This window comes from Mastacembelus armatus, chromosome 11 (assembly GCF_900324485.2).
Source record: "Mastacembelus armatus chromosome 11, fMasArm1.2, whole genome shotgun sequence".
Classification (NCBI taxonomy): Eukaryota; Metazoa; Chordata; class Actinopteri; order Synbranchiformes; family Mastacembelidae; genus Mastacembelus; species Mastacembelus armatus.
Window position 1 is genome coordinate 6225382 of NC_046643.1, and position 23241 is coordinate 6248622.

The 23241-nt window shown below is 39.6% G+C and overlaps 1 protein-coding gene across 5 annotated transcripts; it reads right to left on the bottom strand.

Moving 5' to 3' along the window:
* Nucleotides 1–8882: 8882 nt before the first annotated feature.
* Nucleotides 8883–22107, bottom strand: ldlrap1a (low density lipoprotein receptor adaptor protein 1a). Of its 5 annotated transcripts, XM_026301207.1 has the most exons (10): nt 21958–22107; nt 16242–16384; nt 15687–15799; nt 15399–15513; nt 13441–13513; nt 13153–13248; nt 12349–12455; nt 11986–12020; nt 11721–11752; nt 8883–9797 (listed from the first exon to the last, which is right to left on the bottom strand). In XM_026301207.1, exons 1-10 carry the CDS (start codon nt 22040–22042, stop codon nt 9751–9753), a joined length of 846 nt encoding a protein of 281 aa, XP_026156992.1. In that variant the 5' UTR covers nt 22043–22107; the 3' UTR covers nt 8883–9750. The 5 variants fall into 5 exon arrangements, with proteins under 5 accessions (XP_026156992.1, XP_026156991.1, XP_026156990.1 ...); XM_026301206.1 differs by lacking the exon at nt 11721–11752 and having other exon boundaries at nt 12349–12452; XM_026301205.1 differs by lacking the exon at nt 11721–11752.
* Nucleotides 22108–23241: the final 1134 nt, after the last annotated feature.

Consider the following 23241-nt stretch of genomic DNA (forward strand, 5'->3'; position numbering starts at 1 on the left):
CTTCATCCGCCTTCCTTCGCCCATTTATGACTTTTTATCCCTTTGTCACAATTCTCTTTTTCATATATCACTCCACCTTTCCTTGTTTCTTCCCTTCTCCACTTTCATCCGCACTTCTCCAACCTACCTCCCCTGTTTCTCATTATATCCACTCTCAGACTCCAGTTAGCCACCTTATCCCTTTTCGCATCAGCTCTCCTCTCTCTCTCCCATTTGGCACCAACCCACTGCCTATTCCCCTCTCCTCTGCCCATTTATCACCTTTTAGTCTCAGACTGGCCAGATAGACACCTTACCTGGTAAACAAGTAGGGTGAAATACGAAGAAAGAATCAATGAGAGAGGACAACTCACATGAAAGGGAGTGATAGGAAGCATGTTAAAAGCTATTAATAAACACAAACAGTATCTGAATGCGGTTAGAGCTACACTCTGCATTTAAAGAGTTTGGTGAGTGGCACAAAACTACAAAAATGGATTAAATGGATTAAACTGTTCGGTCATCTGCTCTAATATAAGCTGCAACTATTGTTGTGTCCACTTAAGCAGCTTAGTTTCCAACTAAGGAGTGTATTATTACATTATTTTTGTGGTTTTACAGCACAAAACTAGTACCTCATAGAGTATTTTCCAAGTGTTTGGAAGGTGATCTTGGATGCTATGAAAGTTTAGGCTAATAGCAGCTCCATCCTGCTTTTTACTGAATTTCGGAAAGTTTCCACACTTGCAACTCCAGCCAGTGTTACCGAAATAATGTCACATTTACCCTGCTGTTAGGGTACTTTTTAATTTAGTCACACACTAGTCTCTCAGACTATGAGAATGGATGTAAAACAAGTGTATCTACAAAGAAGAGCGATTAAAAGAATGGCTGTGTGGAATGAATAAGCGACTGGGGTGTTGTAATGGTCTGTTGTCTTAAACTGACTGTAGAGACAGGAGAAACCATCTGACTCTGAGAAAGCCAAAGAAAGTGTTGTACCTCAGAAGTGATGACAGAAGTCGGGCTTCATGGCCAGCCCTGCAGAGCACAGCAGAAATAAAGAACAAGGACATCCAACAAAGCAGACATTAGAAAGTTTTTTTTCCTGCAGATATGTGTCACCAGTAGTGTCTGAGGGGGTTAGACTGGGTAAAACCCAAGAAGGACTCGACTCAGCAAATTTGGAAATATTTTTAAACCATCTCCCCCCTTCCTGTTTCCTCATCTGTCATCTGTTTAGTCTCTTTGTGTCACAATAAAGATAAGAGGACAAGGACCAACTCACTGCACAGATATTGGCAACAAAAGGCCAATATATGTGCATTCCCTTCCATTACTCAACTGGATTATTTATGCCAGTAATTTAAAATGACATGCTTCTATTTTCTAAGGGCCAGATAGTCGAATAGCTTCGGGGTCCATTTCTTTCCAGAAACCAGTGATCTGTCATTTACAACACTTCACTGCATAACTGGCTGCAGGGAGGTGAGGAAGGAGCCAGGGTTTAATACTTCTCTTTCCTGCTCTCCTTTATTTCCATTCTTCAACTATTTTTGCCACTTTTCTTATGAACAGCCAAGTGTAACATTATGAACGTCTTCCAGGAGAGACTGTTAGAAAATGAGAGCTGTTATCGCCATATTTACATCAATTGTAGATGTCATTAACATACAGTATCTCACAGAAGTGAGTACACCCCTCACATTTTTGTAAATAGTTTATCATATCTTTTCATGTGACAACACTGAAGGAATGACACTTTGCTACAATGTAAAGTAGTGAGTGTACAGCTTGTATAACAGTGTAAATTTGCTGTCCCCTCAAAATAACTCAACACACAGCCATTAATGTCTAAACCGCTGGCAACAAAAGTGAGTACACCCCTAAGTGAAAATGTCCAAATTGGGCCCAAAGTGTCAATATTCTGTGTGAGCACCATTATTTTCCAGCACTGCCATTACCCTCTTGGGCATGGAGCTCACCAGAGCTTCACAGGTTGACACTGGAATCCTCTTCCACTCCTTCATGATGACATCACAGAGCTGGTGGATGTTAGAGACCTTGTGCTCCTCCACCTTCTGTTTGAAGATGCCCCACAGATGCTCAGTAGGGTTTAGGTCTGGAGACATGCTTGGCCAGTCCATCACCTTTACCCTCAGCTTCTTCAGCAAGGCAGTGGTCATCTTGGAGGTGTGTTTGGGGTCGTTATCATGCTGGAATACTGCCCTGTGGCCCAGTCTCCAAAGGGAGGGGATCATGCTCTGCTTCAGTATGTCACAGTACATGTTGGCATTCATGGTTCCCTCAGTGAACTGTAGCTCCCCAGTACAGGCAGCACTCATGCAGCCAAAGACCATGACACTCCCACCACCATGCTTGACTGTAGGCGAGACACACTTGCCTTTGTACTCCTCACCTGGTTGTCGCCAGACACACTTGTCACCATCTGAACCAAATAAGTTTATCTTGGTCTCATCAGACCACAGGACACAGTTCCAGTAATCCATGTCCTTAGTCTGCTTGTCTTCAGCAAACTGTTTGCGGGCTTTCTTGTGCATCATCTTTAGAAGAGGCTTCCTTCTGGGACGACAGCCATGCAGACCAATTTGATGCAGTGTGCAGCGTATGGTCTGAGCACTGACAGGCTGACCTCCCAGCCCTTGAACCTCTGCAGCAATGCTGGCAGCACTCATACGTCTATTTCCCAAAGACAACCTCTGGATATGACGCTGAGCACGTGTACTCAACTTCTTTGGTCGACCATGGCGAGGCCTGTTCTGAGTGGAACCTGTCCTGTTAAACCGCTGTATGGTCTTGGCCACCGTGCTGCAGCTCAGTTTCTGGGTCTTGGCAATCTTCTTATAGCCGAGGCCATCGTTATGTTGAGCAACAATTCTTTTTTTCACATCCTCTGAGAGTTTTTCTAAGAGGAACTATTGAGGTGCCATATTGAACTTCCAGTGACCAGTATGAGAGACTGAGAGCAATAACACCAAATTTAACACACCTGCTCCCCATTGACACGTGAGATGAGTCACATGACGATTCACATGACATCGGGGAGGGAGAATGGCTAATTGGGCCCAATTTGGACATTTTCATTTAGGGGTGTACTCTTGTTGCCAGCGGTTTAGACTTTAATGTGAGGGGTGTACTCACTTCGGTGAGATACTGTAGCTGGCTATGAACAACTGACAGGAAAATGGCTGAAGTTCTGTAAGTCACCTTACAGAAATGACTATTTTGAGGAAACGTTGACGTTCTTGCCACAATACCACCATGTTACCACACGCATAAGAAGCTTGTCTGAATTTCTCATTAAATTGAGTATATCGGGGTAAACATCATCATGAACATTAATCTGATATAGTAGGTGATAAAACTATGTGATTTGTAATTGTAATTCTATTGAACCTGTAGTACTAATTTTTCTACATTGGTCTAAGCACACACACATATATTTAGACACTCACTCATTCACCAAGTTCATTCTCCAGTTGGCTGTGGTCCAGATGGACACACTGGGGGAAGCAGCAGAAGGCAGGTCTGGCCCAGACAGCTCTGTCTATCTGAGGATGCAGGAGGCAATGTAACACCTGCTCAAGGTGAACAGCCAGTGAGACGTGCAAATATGGAGCCCAACTCTGGGAGAGAGGCCTATAGACAGACAGGCAGACAACATGAGGGGGGAGGTAAGATGAGTCAGAGAATCAGAGGGAATTAAATCAAGACTGGCATACACAGAGGGAGAGAAGATCATTACAATAATTACACTGGCTGAACAGTGTCAAGGCTACAAGTTTAGTCCAGCATAATATGTGTGAACATTAACAGATTGTCAACTGGATGACAAAGTCTAAATTTGAACTTTAGGGTTCATCACTGGTGCAAATATGAAAAACATACACGGAAATATAGTATTTGGAAACCAGAATGAGGAAGAGTAAAACAAATAAAATGACTCATCATTGATCCATATGGTCTCTATGCAGCTGCTGGTAGAAAAAACAAAGTTTGCCACAGGAAGTTTAAACATCATTTTTGGGCTTTTAATGAACTGACACATTTGGATTTGTTTTAAACAGGTGCTTGCTCATTCTCACAGTCCCACCAACTTAATACGTTTGTATGAATGTTTTAAGGCCTCACAACTGATAAAACAATACAATTTACTTAATGTAATAAATAATCCAATAGTGCAGTTTGTTCCAAAACACCATGAGCTTCCCAGAAACCCCAGCCTTAAACCAAACTCCTGGTTACCTAGTCTTCATGAGCCAATGGAAGGCTACCATTTATTCAGACTTGTCTCATTCATTACCATTGGTTTGTCTGTACTATTGAGTGACTATTGAGAACCCCGAATAATCACCCTAAGGTCCCGCACATAGTAAGGAATGGGGCCGTTTACTTATGGCATATATTTGTGCTTTACGTCGAAGCATGGATTTACAGCAGAATAATGGAGTCAGTGTTATATGTACAATCATGTCTGTGTTGAACCATTTTGATGTCTATGGGATAAAACCTGTTCATGAGGGCTAGCATGACTCTGCTATTGTTCACATCCATGGTATACATATATACTATTTCTATGAAAATATAAATGTCTAATTATGTATTAACACAAAAAAGAAATAAAATATTTTCAATGCCTCATTTATGTTTACTATGTATTTTGTCTGCGATATACTGTTTGTTATGCTCTGATACTGTATCAAAATGCCACAAATGAAAAATTACAATTAGAATAATACAATTATTGTTGTCAGTGCTGAAAGGATTACTTGTTGATCATAAATGTTTTTACAATAGTGTCATCATGAGGAAATGGTGAAACTATTATTATTTTTATTAAATGGACATGGTACTAAAGTGTTTTCTCAAATGCTTTTCCCAGAATGAACTCTGGACCTCAGTAAATATAAAATAGTTGGGTTTTGGGACTGTTGGCCAGACAAACCAATCATATTGGCACAGGTAGATTAACCCCCCAGAGTTGCCCAGGGACAAATTGAGCTGCCAGCCCCCACAAACCACTGTTTCTCTTGCTCACTTTCTGGTGTGTGTCTGTGTCAGGCCACCTTAAAGCAGATTACACACGGCAGTTTCATAATGGTTTGTCAGGTGTCCCTGTTTATGTTAGAGCACCACTTTGCCCCAGGTATCCTACTTGTATATATAAAAAGCCAGGTATTAGTTTAGTTTTGCATAAAGACTGGGAGCAGTAGGATCTAGCTTGTATTGTCCAAAACACACACACACACACACACACACACGCACATAGCATCATTTCATTGATTGATTCTGAACATAAACATGCTAAAACAGCAGTCTAATAAGGATACTGTCCCTTTACTCAGTTTTAACAACAGTCTGCTGCAAGATTCATTACCACAAGGCTTTTTTTCCTTTGAGCTGACATCATGATTTTCAAACCAATTTGCACAAAATAAAATGGACAAACAGGTGTGGAGACCTGGGGCATTTGGCTGCTTTAACTGGGTTAGTAGTCCTGAGAACACTATTCTACTATAGGACAAAATATAAAAACAACTGACAGATAATTTAGTTGTGAAAATAAATGTTAGCTGCAACCCTAAATGATGCATAAATATCAAATTAACTTTAAGCATTAAATATTAAAACATCTTATTATGGTTAAAACATTTGCAGTGAGTTAAGGCTGTGAGGAACTTCGTGACTTCAGTGAACCTTAAATTAAGATTACCGACCTTTTCACAATAAACATACAAGCAGATGGCATCAAATAGATCAGATCACACTTGGTGTTGGCCTTTACCTGATTCTAATCAGTGACTTAAATTGGCCCAACAAATCAGCCTACACATAGATTGGAATGTTTGATAAAGCGTGGGTCTCTGAATGCAAATGAAGGGTGTGGGTGGCCAAAGTTGGCCTCCAGCATATGGAGTGTGACAAGGTTAGACTGCATTGGATGTGGCTCAGGCCTTCAAACTCAAGGCTTGTTTATGAGGCTGGATCAACAGCCACCATGCATCAATATAACAACCTCTAAGACACACCCATATACACACACACACAGACTCACCCACCCATTCCCACCTATCCTGGGCATCCTGAAGAACCAAAAACATAAATTAGACTGGGGGTCTAAAGTGCGTTCAGCTGCAGGTGTTCACACACTTATGCTCATATACACACATAATCTAATGGTGCTGTGTCAAAAAAAAAAAAAGGGATATTTACTTTATAATGAATGGGGTAAACAGTAGTGGCAGATGATGACTCAGTAGGTTGTCAGTGGAGGTTGATGGATCCTAATGAAGCAAACACTCTAGTTCTAGCCTTGGATGCCAGGAAGACTTCAGAAATGAAGACGAGAGGCACACAGCACATAGTGGGACACGCAGTCATTCTTCTGCATCAATAGGAGTTTAAACGTAGCTCTTCATAGTGCCCTTGATCTCTGCTTCTCTCTCCCTCTGCACTCCGTGCTGTTATCTAAATATCCAGATGGAGGAACAATGCAAAATTAATGTCACAATTTCTCCATCCAACTGCTCCAATAGATTACTGCTGGCAGGTCACATTATGCACAAAATTTATTAGATATGTAAATTAAGAATTACATCGATTACAGCCACTGTAGATTAATCTTCCGTGAAGCTAAAGCTATGGATTAGTTTACTTAAATGTTTATTCGATGCTGAGCCAGTTTTGCTGCAGTGCTGTCTCAGCTAAACACTGAGCATACACCAGTGAAGTTGTTGAGTTGTTGTATGTATAACATAACCACTATATATACATTTTGAATGGCCAAAATGATGTTGACCGCCACCTAACATTTGACATATAATGGAAAGAAAAAATAGGCTATTCCGCCTAGCATGCTGACTGGAAACAGGCAGAAAGAGCTAACTTTGCTTTGCCTAGAGTGAAAAAACACATCTGAATGGTATCTCTAAAGCTAACTGGTTACCAGGGTGTACACAGAAGTGTTAAAATAGCATTTTAAAAACAGGTGTGTGTTGATCAGGTTACATTTAGAGTTTGTCTGCACACTTCAGGCCAGTACTGTAACTTTACTGGGGATTATGTGTTGAACACTTTCTTGGCTGTTAAAACACAACTTGTTTTTTACATGTCAGTATTTCTTTTGAATTAAACAAACTGAGCTTTAAGGTGTGTGCAGGCAGAACACTAGACACGTTTCAGAAATACATGATTGGTTATTCATGCCTAATAAACACAGAACATACAACGGCATGATAAAAAAATATTTGTATCTCTGCAAATTTGTGCAATTCAGCTAATATTCTCTGCATATAACATTAAATCATGTGAGCAAGAAAGCATCCTCCCTAAAATGTTGAACCATCCCTTCATTGAGATTTCAAATTTCCATTTTGTGTTTCTTTACTTCTGCAAGGGGAGAAGGAGTGATATGGTGGAATTTCTTTTGGGATTAGTTATTAGTGTATTTTAAAAATGAAATGCACTGATGTTTATTGCAGACTTTCAACAAGCCAGATGAAAACATGCAGAAATTGCAGATTTTCAGGTAAGTGCTTCTTTTTCATAGCCTTTCACTGGTGTGGTGCTGGGCTGACACTAAAACGTCACTGTGTTGTGTTGATAAAAAATAAATACAAAAAAAAAAAAAAAAACAACAAAAAAAACCCCCATAATTTAAAACAGGACTGTCAAACTACTGGAAATGAATCCCATAATGCTGCTTTTATCACTTGACCTTGATGCCCAAAGCTTTGACTCTTTAGCCCTTATTATTTAAGTATGTATGTGCCTACAATAGCCATTCCCTTTTTGACAGAGTAGAATTGCATGTGTGTGCTTTCATCAAACTTACACAGAGTGAGACAGAAAGTTGGAGCACCCTTTGAGGAAAGACTGTTAAATAATGCAGTTGGTTAAGTTAGCTTGTCGGGACGAATTGTAAAAAAGCCCCTGCTTCACTGAGCCGGAGACTGTTAGGGAGAGAAAGGCAGGGAGACTGTGACTTTGAGTCCTCCAGCGTCATGTTCACACACATGGGCCGAATACAGAACGTGGCAAGGAACGTGTCACTGGGGCAGCTGTGATGAGGAAGCCAGACATGCAGAAGACCACTGTGTCCTTTCTCTGTTGGTTTATAGAGCAATCAACACAAAGCATCCTTTGTTTTTTTTAATCCTTATCCTAATCTATTTCTGAGATAAAATTGCCTTGATTGATCTACAATGCCACTCAGAAGAAGCTTACTAGCAATAATTAGACATGTTATAACATCTTGGTTTGCTAATAAAGAGTACAAAGCTCAGTCTTCATCCAAAGCTGATAATGTTACCATCATTAAAGATGCTCAGATCTCTATTGTAGTATCAGTACTTCATTTGATAGTACAGGGCTGCCCCCTGCTGTTGGTGCAAACAAACTGCAGCTTAATCTCCCAACAGCTACACAGTATAGTCAGTGTGCATGCAGTATGATATTTCCACCAAAGAGGAAAACTAAAAGTGAAAAGGAGTCAGCTTAAACATTAACCTTTGCCACAAGTTGCCCATGTCCATTCAGAGATCATAAACCTAGGGTGAGTTGAAAATGAGCACAAATTGATGCAGTAACACTGCAATGGTACTGACAGGGTGTAGTGATAAGGACACCTACTGGGAAAGCAATGCAAATCCCAACAAATACATCAAACAGCCCTTGGTCTGGGTCTGGGAAGATCCGTGCAGCAACAACAAATGCTGAACTCCTACAAAATAAAATATAATAAAATAGGTTTCAAAGTTTATTCTTGACCTTTGCGATAACGACAAAGAGCTTCTAATCAGATCTTGTGTTGAAACTGTTAAGAGTGAAGTTTGAAACTATTAAAGAAATACATACCAATTTCCTGAATATATTCATGAATATATTTTAATTCTAAACAATGCTGGTATATTATAGTGCACATTGAAATAGCCACAGTGAATATGAACGTATCTGAGCTTCATTCATGAGAACGCTGTTAAACTGCATAGAAAATAAAGTGCCTATAACAACATGTCTTGAGTGAGCCACTGGCAGATATGACATAAATACAAGATATTACAGAAATAAAACTATCTTTAGTTTACATCCGAGGGGGGAGGGGAAGCCAAATCCTCACATGAACTGAATCCACTGATACTGCACCTGTGCAACCATTCATTTTTCTTAACAAAAGATGCAGCATAGCTGATTGTCCTGCAGTTAAGGCCTATTGATATAGTCTGTACATCAGTCTTGATTAAATCCTACTCTCCTCTTCATCCAAAAAAAAAAAAAAAATTAGAAAACTGAATTATAACTAAACACATATAGAAAACATGAATTATAATGACATAACTATGGAGAAATGTAAGTTAAACAAATGACATTAAATGCTGACATAAATTTACAGTGCTTTAACAGGAGATGTGGTAACCTAAAAGGAAGATATTATTGCTTTGGTGTGGAAAGGCAGCAGCCCATGTGCTTTAGCGCTGAACCTAAGAAATTGTCCATGTCACGAGAGCAACGACAAAATGAAGAGGCCTCCTCCCTTATCAACCTGCTGTAGCCTTGTCTTTAATACAGTGACGCCATGTTAATTTATTGGAAGACATAAAGGCCCCCTCCTCCTCTTAGTTGCCAATCTCTGTTTGCTATGTTGTGGTGGTCAGAAGCCAAAGATATCATCCCTGAACGGGCTGAGACCGCATGGGGTGTTTCCATTGTTGCTGTCCAGTGGTTCAGGTTCAGTGTGCCAGTCTTGGGGCGTCACCCCAGTGTCCAGGACCTGGGGGTTAGTACGTGACACTGCCAGTCTGAGGAGACAGCAGAAAAAGAGGAATGGATGAAGAGAAGAAAACTCAAAGAGAGCTTGCTCCACTTTTAATAATATCAAACAAACTGCTGTTACTGTATTTTGTGAATACATCACTCAATACTTGGACTTTTTCAGCATGGCCACTATTTTTAACCTTAAGTCCTGTGTAAATTGTGCATTCTATTCTCACTCTGATACATTTTTGTGCTGCTGTCATTAGGACACATTGTAAATAAAACAAAGAAAGAAAAACGTACATATACAATATCTCAAGTAGTGGTCGACCGATATGAGTTTTCTCTAACCAATACCGATATTTAGAAATCAGGGCAGCCGATAGCCGATATATGATGCAGATTTTAATTTTCCCCCTTCATCTCACAAGGTATAAAAGTGTATTATTGTTATGCTTGTAGTATTTTTTGTCCTTGCTTTTTCTGCTCCCATGCTCAGCAGCTTCTGGCAGATATTGCACTTGGCCTTCCCTGATGTTGGCTGAGTGAAATACTGCCATACTGGGTTAATTTTTTTTTCAGCCATCAGACTATAATTTTTATATATATATATATATATATATATATATATATATATATATATATATATATATATATATACACACATACATACATACATACATACACACACACACACACACACACACACACACAAGATTTGTCATTTTAAACTCTCTTTTTCTATAATTACATTATTCCATGCACATCACAATCATAATAAGTTGCAGGGTACCTGTCATGATCCTTATGTTTGTTGACAGACCCTACTATAACTCAAAGGGCCATAGTCTAAGAATATGCGTAAACAAATATGTGCAACAAGTCATTTGCATGTGAAAGTAGAAACGCGCAGTTCAGACAAAACTTCAGGGTAAAACGTGCTCATTAACTTTCCTCATTAAAAGTGTATTTTTTGGTGGGAGCATCGTGCCCATGTTGTGTCGGTATAAGGCTAAATTAAAAACGAAAGATAAGTACTTTCTTACTGTTTTTGGACGCTTTTCAGCTCGCTAAACACCGGTGGTGACAACCCGCTTGTAGCAACACGTCTTTACGTGTTCCACAACAACGCTTAACTGGTCGCAGATGTGCCTGCCTATAAATCAGCCAAATTTGCAGTGAAATCGGCCCATGCCGATTAATTAAAATGTGCAAATAATCGGCTCTGCCGATAGATCGGTCGACCTCTAATAAAGTTTCTATTTGAATGCAACAGTACACAGTACTAGGCCTTTTCTTTCTCTTAACCCTGTTCACCTACAATAGCCGTTTCTTCTTAGTTCCACCCTTTTGGATTATGTAATGATTTTGAATTCTGCCCCTACAGCATCTCTGCCTGCCAGACCCATTTATATAACTTAAACCTCACTCTGTTCTAATGTCAGCCATTTCATTTGGCTGCAAACAGCCTTTTGTCTCTGGGAAAACAATGTAAACAAAATCTAGGTGCTGGTCAGCAGGATTACATCAAGACACTGGGTTCATATGCACTGTAGGAGAAATGCTGTGACCTGCCAGCAAGTTCAAGTGACCCACTGCTCCACTTTTAAACCAGAGTCCACAAACACAATAACTGCACAACAAAGCCCTCTACGTGATGTGAAATCACATTATTCCTACTGCTGCGGCCTGTTTGGAAAAAATCCTAAACAAATTTTGCTGATGAGGACACTGGTATTTTTCACTTTGAATAAAATTCAATAGTTTGGTTTAGTTTTTTTCTGAATGCAACTGACAGACACTAAAAGCTATTTCCCCACTACTGACTAACATGACTGCCCTGTAAGCAGTCCTCTTGTTGGGTTTGGTGGAGACTGAATGAAAATGGATTAAGGTTAGGTTAGTAATTAGGACTACTACACTAAGTAAAACTTGTAACAGGTTGATAAAATGGCATTCAACGTTACCTGGAAATGAACCATAGCTATCCAGAGCACAGCTGGAGACACAAACACACAGTAGATTGAGGACAGTTTAAAACTCATCTGTCAACCAACCTACATGTCATTAACTGTATTCCTCCTGAGATTATCCCTTAATTCCTTTGTTTTCTATAAAAGTGACATTGCACAGCTAAGCAGTACTAGAAGAACTACAGTTTTGGCAATGAGGCATTTTGTGAGAAAGAAGCTGCAGAGACCAACCAACTAAAACTCTTCAGTTTTATCTCACCTGGAAAAGGCTTCATCCAAGCCATCTTCTAGTTCCTGGAAGAAAAAGTAACTTGTCTTAATATGGAAAAGAAAATTAAGGGTTGTAATGCTGGCTGCACTCAAGCATCTGACAATCATATATAGACTTCTAATTTAATTACATGTAGCCTAGAAATAACCACTAAAAACATGAGCTGAAACACGCAATGTTAAATCTGACTAAGGATATCAATACTAGTACTTTAAAAAAAAAAAAAATACATAAACTCTTCTACCTTGAATGAATATTAGGATTTTGCTTTAAAGCAGACTTGTGAAATATGACAGAATTACTATTATCATATATTGTTGAAGCTGCAACATAAAAGCAGAGAGATCTTACCCATGCTGGATTATTATTGGTCTCAGAGGACCTGTGGTTATCTAGCTGGTCCTGCTCTACAACATTTCCACTGGCCTCAAAGCCCAGTAGGTTGTCTATGGCAACTTCTAGTTGGGAGGACAGGGAGTAACAATCTGTTATTTTTTTTATGCATAAATAATCTATGGTAAAAGTTGAGTAGCAAAAGCCTAAAGCAAGCTACAGGTAATCCAGACGGTCTTTTCTCCAGTACGACTGCACCTCTCTTCACTGAACTTCCAAAACATGACCAGAGAGCTAATCTCTGACCCTAGGCCTGGATTTATTCTGTTGCCATTTATGTACACTATTAACCAAGATACTCGAACATGGTGTTCGTTATGGCCAATCTATGACTAGCACCCCAGTCCAATAATAAAGCACCACTGAGGTTCAGTTCAGGCAGGTGGTTCTTCCCAGTCATCACACTCCAGGTTTCTCTATCATTTCACATGTGAGCGTTGAAGTCCTCCAACGCAAGTATAGAATCTCTAGCGAATATCTTTTCCTCACCCAGAAACTCCAAGTAGCATTTCTATCCACAACCATTAGGTGAACATTAGGCATTAATAGCGGGTGGAAATAATGATCTTAGCTGGGTGCCAAACAAATTGCAGGAAAGAGGGAACATCAAGTTGGTATTATTAAAAGAACACAAGTCAAACCTGCAGTGTGGAAAAACAGATATATAAAACAATGTAAATATGGCCTGTATGTTTTTTCATGAGGAAGGTTACTAAGCACAGCACCACTAGCTTTTCTGGAGACTCTCAGTTTTGTTTTTACCTGTCCCTTTCAGGCTCCCCATGCTGTTAGATCTTTCTGACTGGGAACTACTGCTGGCTTCTCCAGCTGAACCAGACTTCACTCTCTTCCCCTTTTCTAGATAAGAGATGTGCAGACATAACATAAGCAGGTCAAGACCTGTTTAACTATACAACAGATATTGACGTCCTTGGAGCATTACGGCTGATTCAGTACAAATACAGGAAGTCTCAAGACACTGAAAACAGCTACTCCACAGACAGTTTGTCATGTCCATGACATAAAGGGTGAAAAGTATGTGGTTCCTACCTTCTCTGGCCACTTGCCAGAGTTCAAAGGCGACTGTGAAAGCCTGGGCTACTGTCAAAGCCACTGCCTGAGCCTAGAGGGGAAAAAAAAAAAAAAAAAAAACCCAAAAAAACCAAAACAACAACAAAAAAAAAAAAAAACACATTGTAACTGATCATGGCTGCAAAAGGAGTGCATTACTGTTCAACATCCCCAGTAATACCATCAGTTAAGCAGACTAGATAAAAAATGATGGCATGATTCTCAGTATACTTGTAGATCATGCCTAAATACATTTTACATACATGTTCATCACTGGATTAGAACTGTTCATACTGTTTTAATGGTAATGTAAAAGTTCTCTTCTAATGTAAAAAGTTGGTTAAAACAGAAAAACTGTTCCATTTTCATTTTCCTCAACTTTGTTCTGCTTTTGTAGTGCAGAAACGGATAATTTATTTTAAGCAGAGAGCAGATATATCTAACATACAGCAGAACAAATGTACATTTTTTGCAACAGTCATAATCAGAGTTGTTAAATTGGAGGGCAGCAAGAGGTCATTAGCACTATATCTGTGACAAGACGGTAAAGTATTAAAGAAGTAGGGTATTATGTTATCCTTGCAGAAAAAAACGATTGTGGAAGCAGGTAACATGAGAGGAAAAGTGCCCCTCTGTTTTGTTTTTCAACACAGGAAGACACAGGAAGTTGATGGACAGCTTGTGGAGTTCAACCTCTAGGATTTCTTCTTGAAAAAAAAAAATGAGACGAAGGACAGAGAAGAGACACTGCATATGAGTGCAGCTATGGTATAAATGGAATATTTTCTGGCCAAACACCTCAGCCCATATGTGCAAAAACCGCTTTATGTGGAGAAAACGTTTCCTCGTCTTTGGTGACATAAAATCAACCTAAAAAATATATATATATATATATATATATATATATATATATATATATATATATATCTATAGAGAGCCTCTAGAATTATAAGGCTATCTCTGCCCTAATGTCCACTTTTCCATAGGCCATGAATACTAGTAGACAGGACTGAACCAGGGCATTGGGTAAAGCCATCAAGCAATCTGAAATTTCCGGTAACATCTCAAAGCATCTTAATAAACCTTGGAAGAAAAAAAAACACTGACTTGGAGGCAAATCAATTTAATCAAGAAGACTGTATGTACACTCTTCATATTTGTGCCCATCTGCATCTTTAGGAATAGATCTGCTCGTCATCACTGCAGTGCCATGATGTAGCAGCGACTAGCAGCTACAGCTGTGGTGCTATATACATACTCAAGCACACACATACATGCATAGCTGTGAATGGGTGTATATATGTGTATATATATATATATATATATATATATATACACACACACACACACACACACACACACACACACACACACACACACACACACACACACACACACACACACGAGAGTATGCATATATGTGTCAAGCTGCACGTAGTAACGAAAGCAGCTGAAAAAGTTTAGAGAGTGCTGGCATTCAGGAGACCTGAGAGAGGTGGAGGACATGCTGCTTCATCTTCTCACTGACCTCAGCGCAGTCTTTTAACATTAATTGACACAGATGAACAAATTCCATAATGCACTTCTGCTTGTTGTTATGTCTAGTCTATGTTCTTTATAGGCTAATTTAAATTATAGCTGGTATAATTAGAATTGCAAATTACACCAAAGTGACTTATAGTTCAACAAGGCTGTTTTTTTTGCTAAAAGCGACTAATATTCCAGTGTGTAAGTTAAGCAGCTAAAACTAAAAGAAGGTTAGATTATTCCCACAACTATATTTACAGGTTTAAACCCAGAGAAACCACAAGGAAATGTGCAGTAAATAAACTTCATAACAAGCTGGTGTGGGCTGAATTTGAAAATCTTCACAATAGCTGTTTATTTGTGTTCATTTTAAACATTAAACATCCTGAAACTGTAGTCAGACAACTCACCACTTTCCTCTTGGAGCAGAGGTAGGCGTGGCACTCCAGAGTCCCATTGAGGGTGTTTTGAGCGATATAAGCAAACACTTTATCATGCAGTTTGTCCACTGTGCAGTAGGATATTCTGCGTGCCAGAGGTCACAGGTTAGACAAACAGTGGTTGAGCTGAGCCACGTGCCAGACCAGCTACAGAGCAATTCTCTCACTGACTGGAATCCTCAGTGGTACCAGCTTCCTAAGTACAACAACACAGTTAAATGCACCTTCTGCGCAAAAGCTATGCTGCTCTGCACAAACCTGTATATGGAGACGTTTTCCAGGAGTTTATTATTCAAGCTGTCGTACAGGACTATTCCCTGAGGGGAAACCTTCAGAGAAACCTTCTGAGGCTTCTTTCCACCGGCTTTAGCCTGTTAGAGGGGACAATTGTAGATGTTTGTTCAACAGCATATAAAGTGATTTATAATTCTGCATTAAGAGTTTATAGTGTAGCTACAGAGCCTTTATATAGCTGCTATAGTTATTCTATAGGCTACTGACTTGCTGACTTGTGGGTCCTTTAAAATGTAGTTTCTGGCATTGTTGACAGTGGAAATAACATTAAGGAAATTGATGAATGAGTCTTGGGTCTTCACGATCACCAGTCCATATGAATGAATACAATGTGTAAAACCTACACCATCTTTTCTATCTATGAGAGGACACATGATAACTCCTAACAATGAGTTCCAGCTTTATAATGCTGAACTATGGAAACACATACAGCAGCTTTTTAAAGCATTTGGAACCAGAATTTACAAAAACTAATCACTAGTACTCTAAAATCATTGTCATTGTTCCGTCAGCTCTCACCGTGGCCATAATCCTCTTTACGGCAGCAGCTGATAGGTCCTCTCCCTTGGGCTGGTCCACTAGTGTCATGCCGAGATGGCGAAGGTTAAAGGTCATGCCTTCTAAGATGGTCTCTCTTGTGTCAGTCCAGTTCTCTGGAAGCTCTACAGAGGGGAAAAAAAAAAAAACATTTCCACTGAAAAGTGTCAAATTTATCAACAGTAATCACATTCCTGTTGTACCCATTCACTGAGATAAAAACACCATGCTTGCTGCTTACAGCTTCACTTATGCACTTATGTCCCCATTTCATGTTGCAAAATAAATAACAGCCGTGAGAACATTCAAAGAGTTCCAGATATACGCAAATCAGAGAAAATGTAAACAGCCCACGATGAACTAAAAGTCAAACCATTTCATCTGAGCTGTCCGTGAAGTGCAAAGGCAAAACATTATATGTAGGTCAGAGGTACTGTCAGTGTTAAGTAAATATTTTGACTCAAAAACAACTTATAGAACTTGACAATGAAAAGGCAAAAATTTAGGAGTAAATACACATGAACTCTGACATACTGTGATAAGAGGAAAGTTTGGTTTCCGAAAGTATTTCTCCCAAACTAGGCCACGGAACGTTTGGAAAATTGCATTTCTGTCTCTTTTGTGTTTTAAATTACTAAAAACAATGAAGAGTGTCAAAAGTGTAACTGCTGAAAGAACAGCTTATCAGGGTTTGTGTAGTGCCAACTGGCTCTGACCCTCTGGTTGTGTTTACAGAGATTTCCTCAGAGAATAAAAGAAGAGAAGGATAAGAAAAGGCAAGGGCAGACGAACATCTCTATTCCCTAGAAATTCATCCTCCAAGCATTGACCTCCTCTTGGATGTAGCACATACCACATGTTCATGTGCACACACGCTATAAACGAAGGGAGGACTGTGTCAAGTAAGGTCGACAAGCAGGATTTTAAACTGTTGATGGAGACACTGTTGGACCGAAACTGCTCAAAGATTCTTTTGACAGCTGGAAGTCATCATATGGAAATACAATAACTTTAAAGCCAAAGCACCTCAAGATTTCTGTGAAATTAAATAGTATTCACACCACTGCATCAAAAACATTATAAAACTATGTTGGGAATAATTTTACGATGTAAAAGAGTGTGCAGCCATGCTGGTAGCTCCATATATTTCTTAACACAGCTGTTAGTCAGTAATGGGAAAAATGAATAAGACTTACTTCTCAAATCAAGGGTGCCCAAAAGATCCCCTCACACTCAGTAGTAACTCTATATCATGGAAAAATGCTAAAATGTACTAATTAGCACTAAGTAAAGCTCATATAGCTTATAACTGTATGTACTGGACAAATTAAAAGCTAGAACCATGGCTTTCCACAGCTGAGCATCCCAAAAACGCACCACTTTACCATGCCAGTCACTGGCAAATTTACGTCTTTCAGTCTGACACTGAAAGACGTACATTTACAAATGAATGCAATGAAGAATAAAACCAGGGGGTGAAAATATGCTGTAGTGATGTTAGAGGCTCGGATTGTAAAGATTGCCTAATAGCTTTTATTATGGCTGTAATTGGTGATTTGGCAGAGCACATTATATTGTGAAAAATGATGGGTACCAACATTATTGAGCTGAAATCTCCCGCCACCACTTTATACCACATAAACAAAACAAAACAAAACAAAAATTAAAACTATACATGTTTTTTTTAACAGAGAAACCAATATTTTGTGATAACATCTGATAATTACTGCTATTATTTTTACTTTCACCATATCCAAAACACAAGACAAAAAAACAAAAAACAAAACACCTTTTCATTGTCAAACCTTCTGAAACAGCTCCTTTGAAAATGAACTTCATTATTTTAACAGCTCTTTAATGTTGAAGAAGGTTTCATTCTCATTTTATTTCGTGGTCATTTTCACAAAATGTTTAGTTTTAATCCTCTCATATTATGTTTTGTCCTGACCACCGTTACTCCAGATCACTGGTCAGGACAAAACCATCATCCTGGAGGACAGCACTGAATCAACAATATCATATTACTAGTGAAAGTGGCAAACACTTTTTAGTTTTGCCCATCCTGAGCAAAACAAAACAAAACAAACAAAACAATGTACCAGGCACAGCTCAGCGGCTGTGGTGGGATGTTTGCACTGAGACTAAACAAAACCATGATGCGACTCTGCTGGAAATATAAACTGACCTCATCATCTGTTAGTTTTAATAGATTAGTTATGGGGTGTAAAAAAATAGATGTCTTGTAATGGCAGGATAAGTAGAAGTGTGGAGATGACAGCAGGAAAGACAAAAATTTAAAGAAATCTAAGTCAGTACCCTGTTGTACAATTTGTTTTTCATCTATCAAATCTAAAACTAGTAGAAAAATATCCATTTCATGTATCCAAGTGCAAGAAAGCAAGGTCCCAACTGACAGGCAGATCACGTCCTGGCTAATTTGTGTGTCTACACCAAACACTGGATTACTGTGGAAACCACCAACTGTGGTCCTACAACTTAGGACCACTCTAGGACTCTCTGCCAAATACCTTTCTTTTCCCATCCCAAACTCTGCCACCATTTAACATTTCTTCACTTAGCTGCATCGACACAGAGTCGAAATCAACATTCACATAATTCATATTGATTGAGTTGATGTCACAGTTTCTGCTGAGGCAGCAAAAGATAAAACACAAACAGTAAGAGATAGCACTGGCTGGCCTGGAAATCCTGCCGATGCCATTTCAGAAGTATTTAGTTCACTTATTAACCCATACAGCAGATGGACCAAATATCCACATAATTCAAACAAGGAGACTAACATGAAGACTTAGTACTGCAACACAAATCACTTGACACTGGAGAAATTGAGTTGTTCAACAAAAAGTGTCTTTCACTCAGGTGAGTTTGACTTTTTTTGATAAGCTACAAGGTTAAACAACATTCTAAGGGCTACCTAAATTTACACAAACAAATGAGACCGAAGTTGAAGATTTATTCCCTTATAAATTACAAACACAGCAGAAGATCATCTGGTCTGTCACTTCTGCCAACTAGCTGTAACCTGAACACAAACGTGGCTAGTGTCACACAGAGTCTGTGTATTAACTTTAAATGGACCTGTCTAAGAACCTGATGGAACCTTCAAAATAATAAAGCAGACACATCCTGCACTGACATACAATAGGTTAAGGCACCAAACAATAATACATACACACCATCCTGTACCTGTACTCTTAGTGTGAGCCTGGCTGTCTCTCAGTTTGACTGGTGGGCTTTGCTTACTTCCAATAACGAAACAAGTTTAAAATGCTCTGACCAGCTAAGTTTCAATCACATCACATGCTTCCTGTTGTAAAAGTATACTGATCTCACTGTTGTCACAGTCAAAATGCTATTTCTTTCTGGACAGAAGCCACACAGGAAATGTCAGGCGTGAGCCTTCAAACGCTCCTAAAGTCGAGTTCAACTCCATAATTAGAGCCATAAAAACATGCCTCTCTCTCAGGGAGTTGAATGAAGTCAGTTCTCCTTTGTAATTATCATTACAAGCTAGTGTGGTTAGAAAAAGATGACAACAATGGCACAAAATAAAACTGGAAACAAAAAGGGGAAAAGCCTTGCTCATAAGCAGACTCCTCACTAAGACAGAGAAACAGCTAAAAGCAAATGCTGTGCTTTGGTGTGATAACTGCCACATCACAGGGACACTGAAATGTTACCATCCTGGCAGTGACCTGCCTTACAGAGCATCACCGATTGCTGGCATAGTCAAGTGCTTCCTTATGAGGAGGCCCCTGGAAAAAGTCTCTTTTCCACAGACAAGTACCATGTGGCTGGTTCCTGACATTGGCTGCTGTAGATTGTCTAGGCTGACCAGGCTGGGGCAGTAAGAGCAGAAAAGTGATTGCTACATGGGGAGGCCACTGCTATTTTAAAATGGGGCAATCCCAATGCGTCTGAACAGGTTTGTCCTTTTGATGCAAAATCACAGTATACAGATATTTAAAGAAAAGTGACTAAATCTATAGAGACCCACTTATGGCAACATCTGTGTCAAATCTGGTAGATCTGTTGTGACAGCACGCTCTGTTCACCTAATATCCCCAACCAGTTCCTGAAAAGACTGAAAAGTCTGCTGATCCTGACTTGGTCCTGTAGGTCAGAGTCAGACCTGGGAGTCCTGCATGGGCGATATGGGTCAGCTCTGGTGAGGAATGTGTGCCCTGCAGCCTAGAGAAAACTATACAACAACGCACCACTTCTACAACAAGTGGGTCACTAGCAGTCTTTGCAAGCTGCTTTTAACTAATCAGAGTCAGAGCTCAATTAAAGCCAAAACTGCTCATGCAAACGTCAGCTGGGAAAAATGCATCACCAAAATATGTGTTTTAAGACACCTGCAAAACCATAACTTCAGTATGTATAGTGACTGCCAACATACAGAGCAGTAGTATAGTCTGAGAAAACCTCCAAGTTTGTACTTTCTGATTGTTTACTGTGGAACAGAACATCCTGTTAAATGTTATCAATTTTATTTACCAGTCATGAATTACACTCATTTTGGTCTATGTAACCACAGTCACTGATAAGTACAGAAATGTCTTGGGAAGATAAAACAGAAGGATTCAAGGATCATGTCAGTAGATCTCAAGGTCCAAATTTCTGTAGCAATGCAATTTTACACAAGTGAGCTATTAAAGTTACATGTAGTAACAGGGGGGCCTTGTAGCTCTCTGTGCATTTTCTAATAACCCTATATGCTTTATAGTGACCTTTCTGATGGAATTTGAAAAAGACCAGCCTGAAATTGAGCCAACAGGACCAGGGCACTGACTCACACGCAGCATTCCTGCTGTGGCCTCTTGGTTACAGGCAGCAGAGCTTTTATGCTCTCTAAGACGCACAGGCATTACCCCCAGAACTCGACAGCCAGGATCAAGTGAGATTTAGCTCACAGAGTGGTCCTTGAGTGCAACAATGGGCACCAGAGAGGCCTTAAAGGAGATTCATGTTAATGTTGGAGAGTGGACAGGCTACTGACCTGCTGAAGAGCCTTTCACTGTAAGGTCTGGTGTTGACCCTGACCTTTGTACTACCGGTGGTAGAGGGGACAGAAAGGCAGGGGTTACAGCACAAGGATTATCTGCAAATCTGAAATACCGCTGAAGTGAGTAAACCAACGAGGCGATAAAATCTCTTCTTAAAACAGCAGAAGAAAAAAGGCAAACGAGAGTCGGAGCAAAAGTTTCTTGGCTAATTTAGGGCAGTTTTCTGCTTTAGTTTCAAAATAACATTTATTTCCGGAAAATTCCTAAGAAGGGGTAGACCGCATTGTGACTTTGGCAAACTGCACAGGTAACACAAACATATTTAACCTTAAAAACAACAACCAAACATGTGGGAAAGGTAGATGTGCTGCACGTTGCCAAACAAACTCAGACCGTATAAGTTAAAAGACTTCACTGACATTATATGGCCACTATTGGAAACATAGTAATTTTTGGTATCTTCCACGATAGTAATAATAAAACTACACTTTCGTAGCGCTAGCTGCCAAATGATTTAGTGACTGTCCCTGATTTTGGTAATTAAGGTAAAACGGACACAGCGGTAAGCAAAAGTCAACTTCGTCACTGTGAAACTGGAATATGCAGCTACCGGTGACAAAAACTCTTCATTTCTACTTGTTTGTCTCCAAACTACTAGTATTTCTTACTTCTGTGTCTGCCGGCAGTCCAGGACTGTTTCGCCACACTCGGGCTCCGGATAATAGCTCTCCCCGCCGACCTGAGGGCATCCATGTCGGTGTTACAAAGTAGAGAGCGGTCTGCTGCTGAGTCCTCCAGCAGAAACGTTGTTGACCAGACTGATGATGGGGAGGATGGACTTGCGCTGCCTTCCAGTGCACTCAGAAATACCGCTATTTACCAGCTCAGAGCACGTGAACGACTCCGACGGAAAGTAATGCTGCATTTGAGTCATATGGGATATTAGATACCGTTTGTGTTAGGTGTCAGATTAGGCCGCAAATAAAAGTGTGACATTTTGTTTCAAAATATCGCGCAGAAAACAATAAGTCAATCTGTACAAACCCACGTTACAGTAGGTTGGTAGTTATCAACCTCATATCAAGAAGTGTCACTGCTTGTTCATAACATTTTGTTGTTTTATTTCATTAGAGGTAAAGTCGCTGAGACGTGTCTATTAAGTGGTGATGTCTATCCAAGTGTTGGCTATCACCGACTAATGCTTTTACGACTTAGGAAACCGTGTCTGTACTGTGTTAACTCTGGAACTGAGCTGCCAAACAGCTGAAAATATTTAACGAACATTTGTGTCAGGCCACTGTGACAAACACATTTGTTTTCAGTTTTCATGGGGCTCTACACTGGCTTACATTTATTTCTTGGAGACTCACACCAACCCTTAACCATAAGGACTACTTGTCTAACCCTAACCCTTAGCATTTATAACTCTACTCTACAATTCAATGACCTACATGGTCTATATGTCAAAGCAGTTGTTTGGCATCAGTATGTTCACATAAGGGTTATTTAGTTGTTCTGTATACCCAGACACAACTGATTTGGTCCTTGTGTTTGTTACTAAGAATATTGACAGGGAGAACTTGAAGGCAGCATCAAACCACAGGGCAACCACATTTCTTTTTGATTTTACTGGCACAGCCACAAAGTGAACAAAATAATTGTAGGTGGCTTACAGGCCCAGGAGGAGACAAACACAATGGTTGAAATTTGTATGACCTGTTAGCTACATTGAAATGCATAAAAATGTTCATATGAACCAATTACAACTGAAAAGCTTCTTTGCAAACATGCATGCACTACATACTCTCTAAGTAGCTTCTATGAATCATTAGGAATTATCAGTTTGGCATGCATTTCAATATAGTATCCTGCACTTCTATAGTAAAATAAATCAAACAAAAGTATTTGTTTTGAATTCCATTTACCACATTGTCACAATCCCATTGTCAGTT

Excerpts from the sequence above, each read along its gene's own strand:
- ldlrap1a (XM_026301205.1), bottom strand. The coding sequence starts at position 22,042 with ATGGATGCCCTCAGGTCGGCGGGGAGAGCTATTATCCGGAGCCCGAGT. Across the intron at positions 13,514-15,398 it reads TCTGCTCCAAGAGGAAAGTG|GCTCAGGCAGTGGCTTTGAC; the intron begins GTGAGTTGTCTG and ends TTTCCCCTCTAG. Across the intron at positions 13,249-13,440 it reads CTGGCAAGTGGCCAGAGAAG|AAAAGGGGAAGAGAGTGAAG; the intron begins GTAGGAACCACA and ends TCTCTTATCTAG.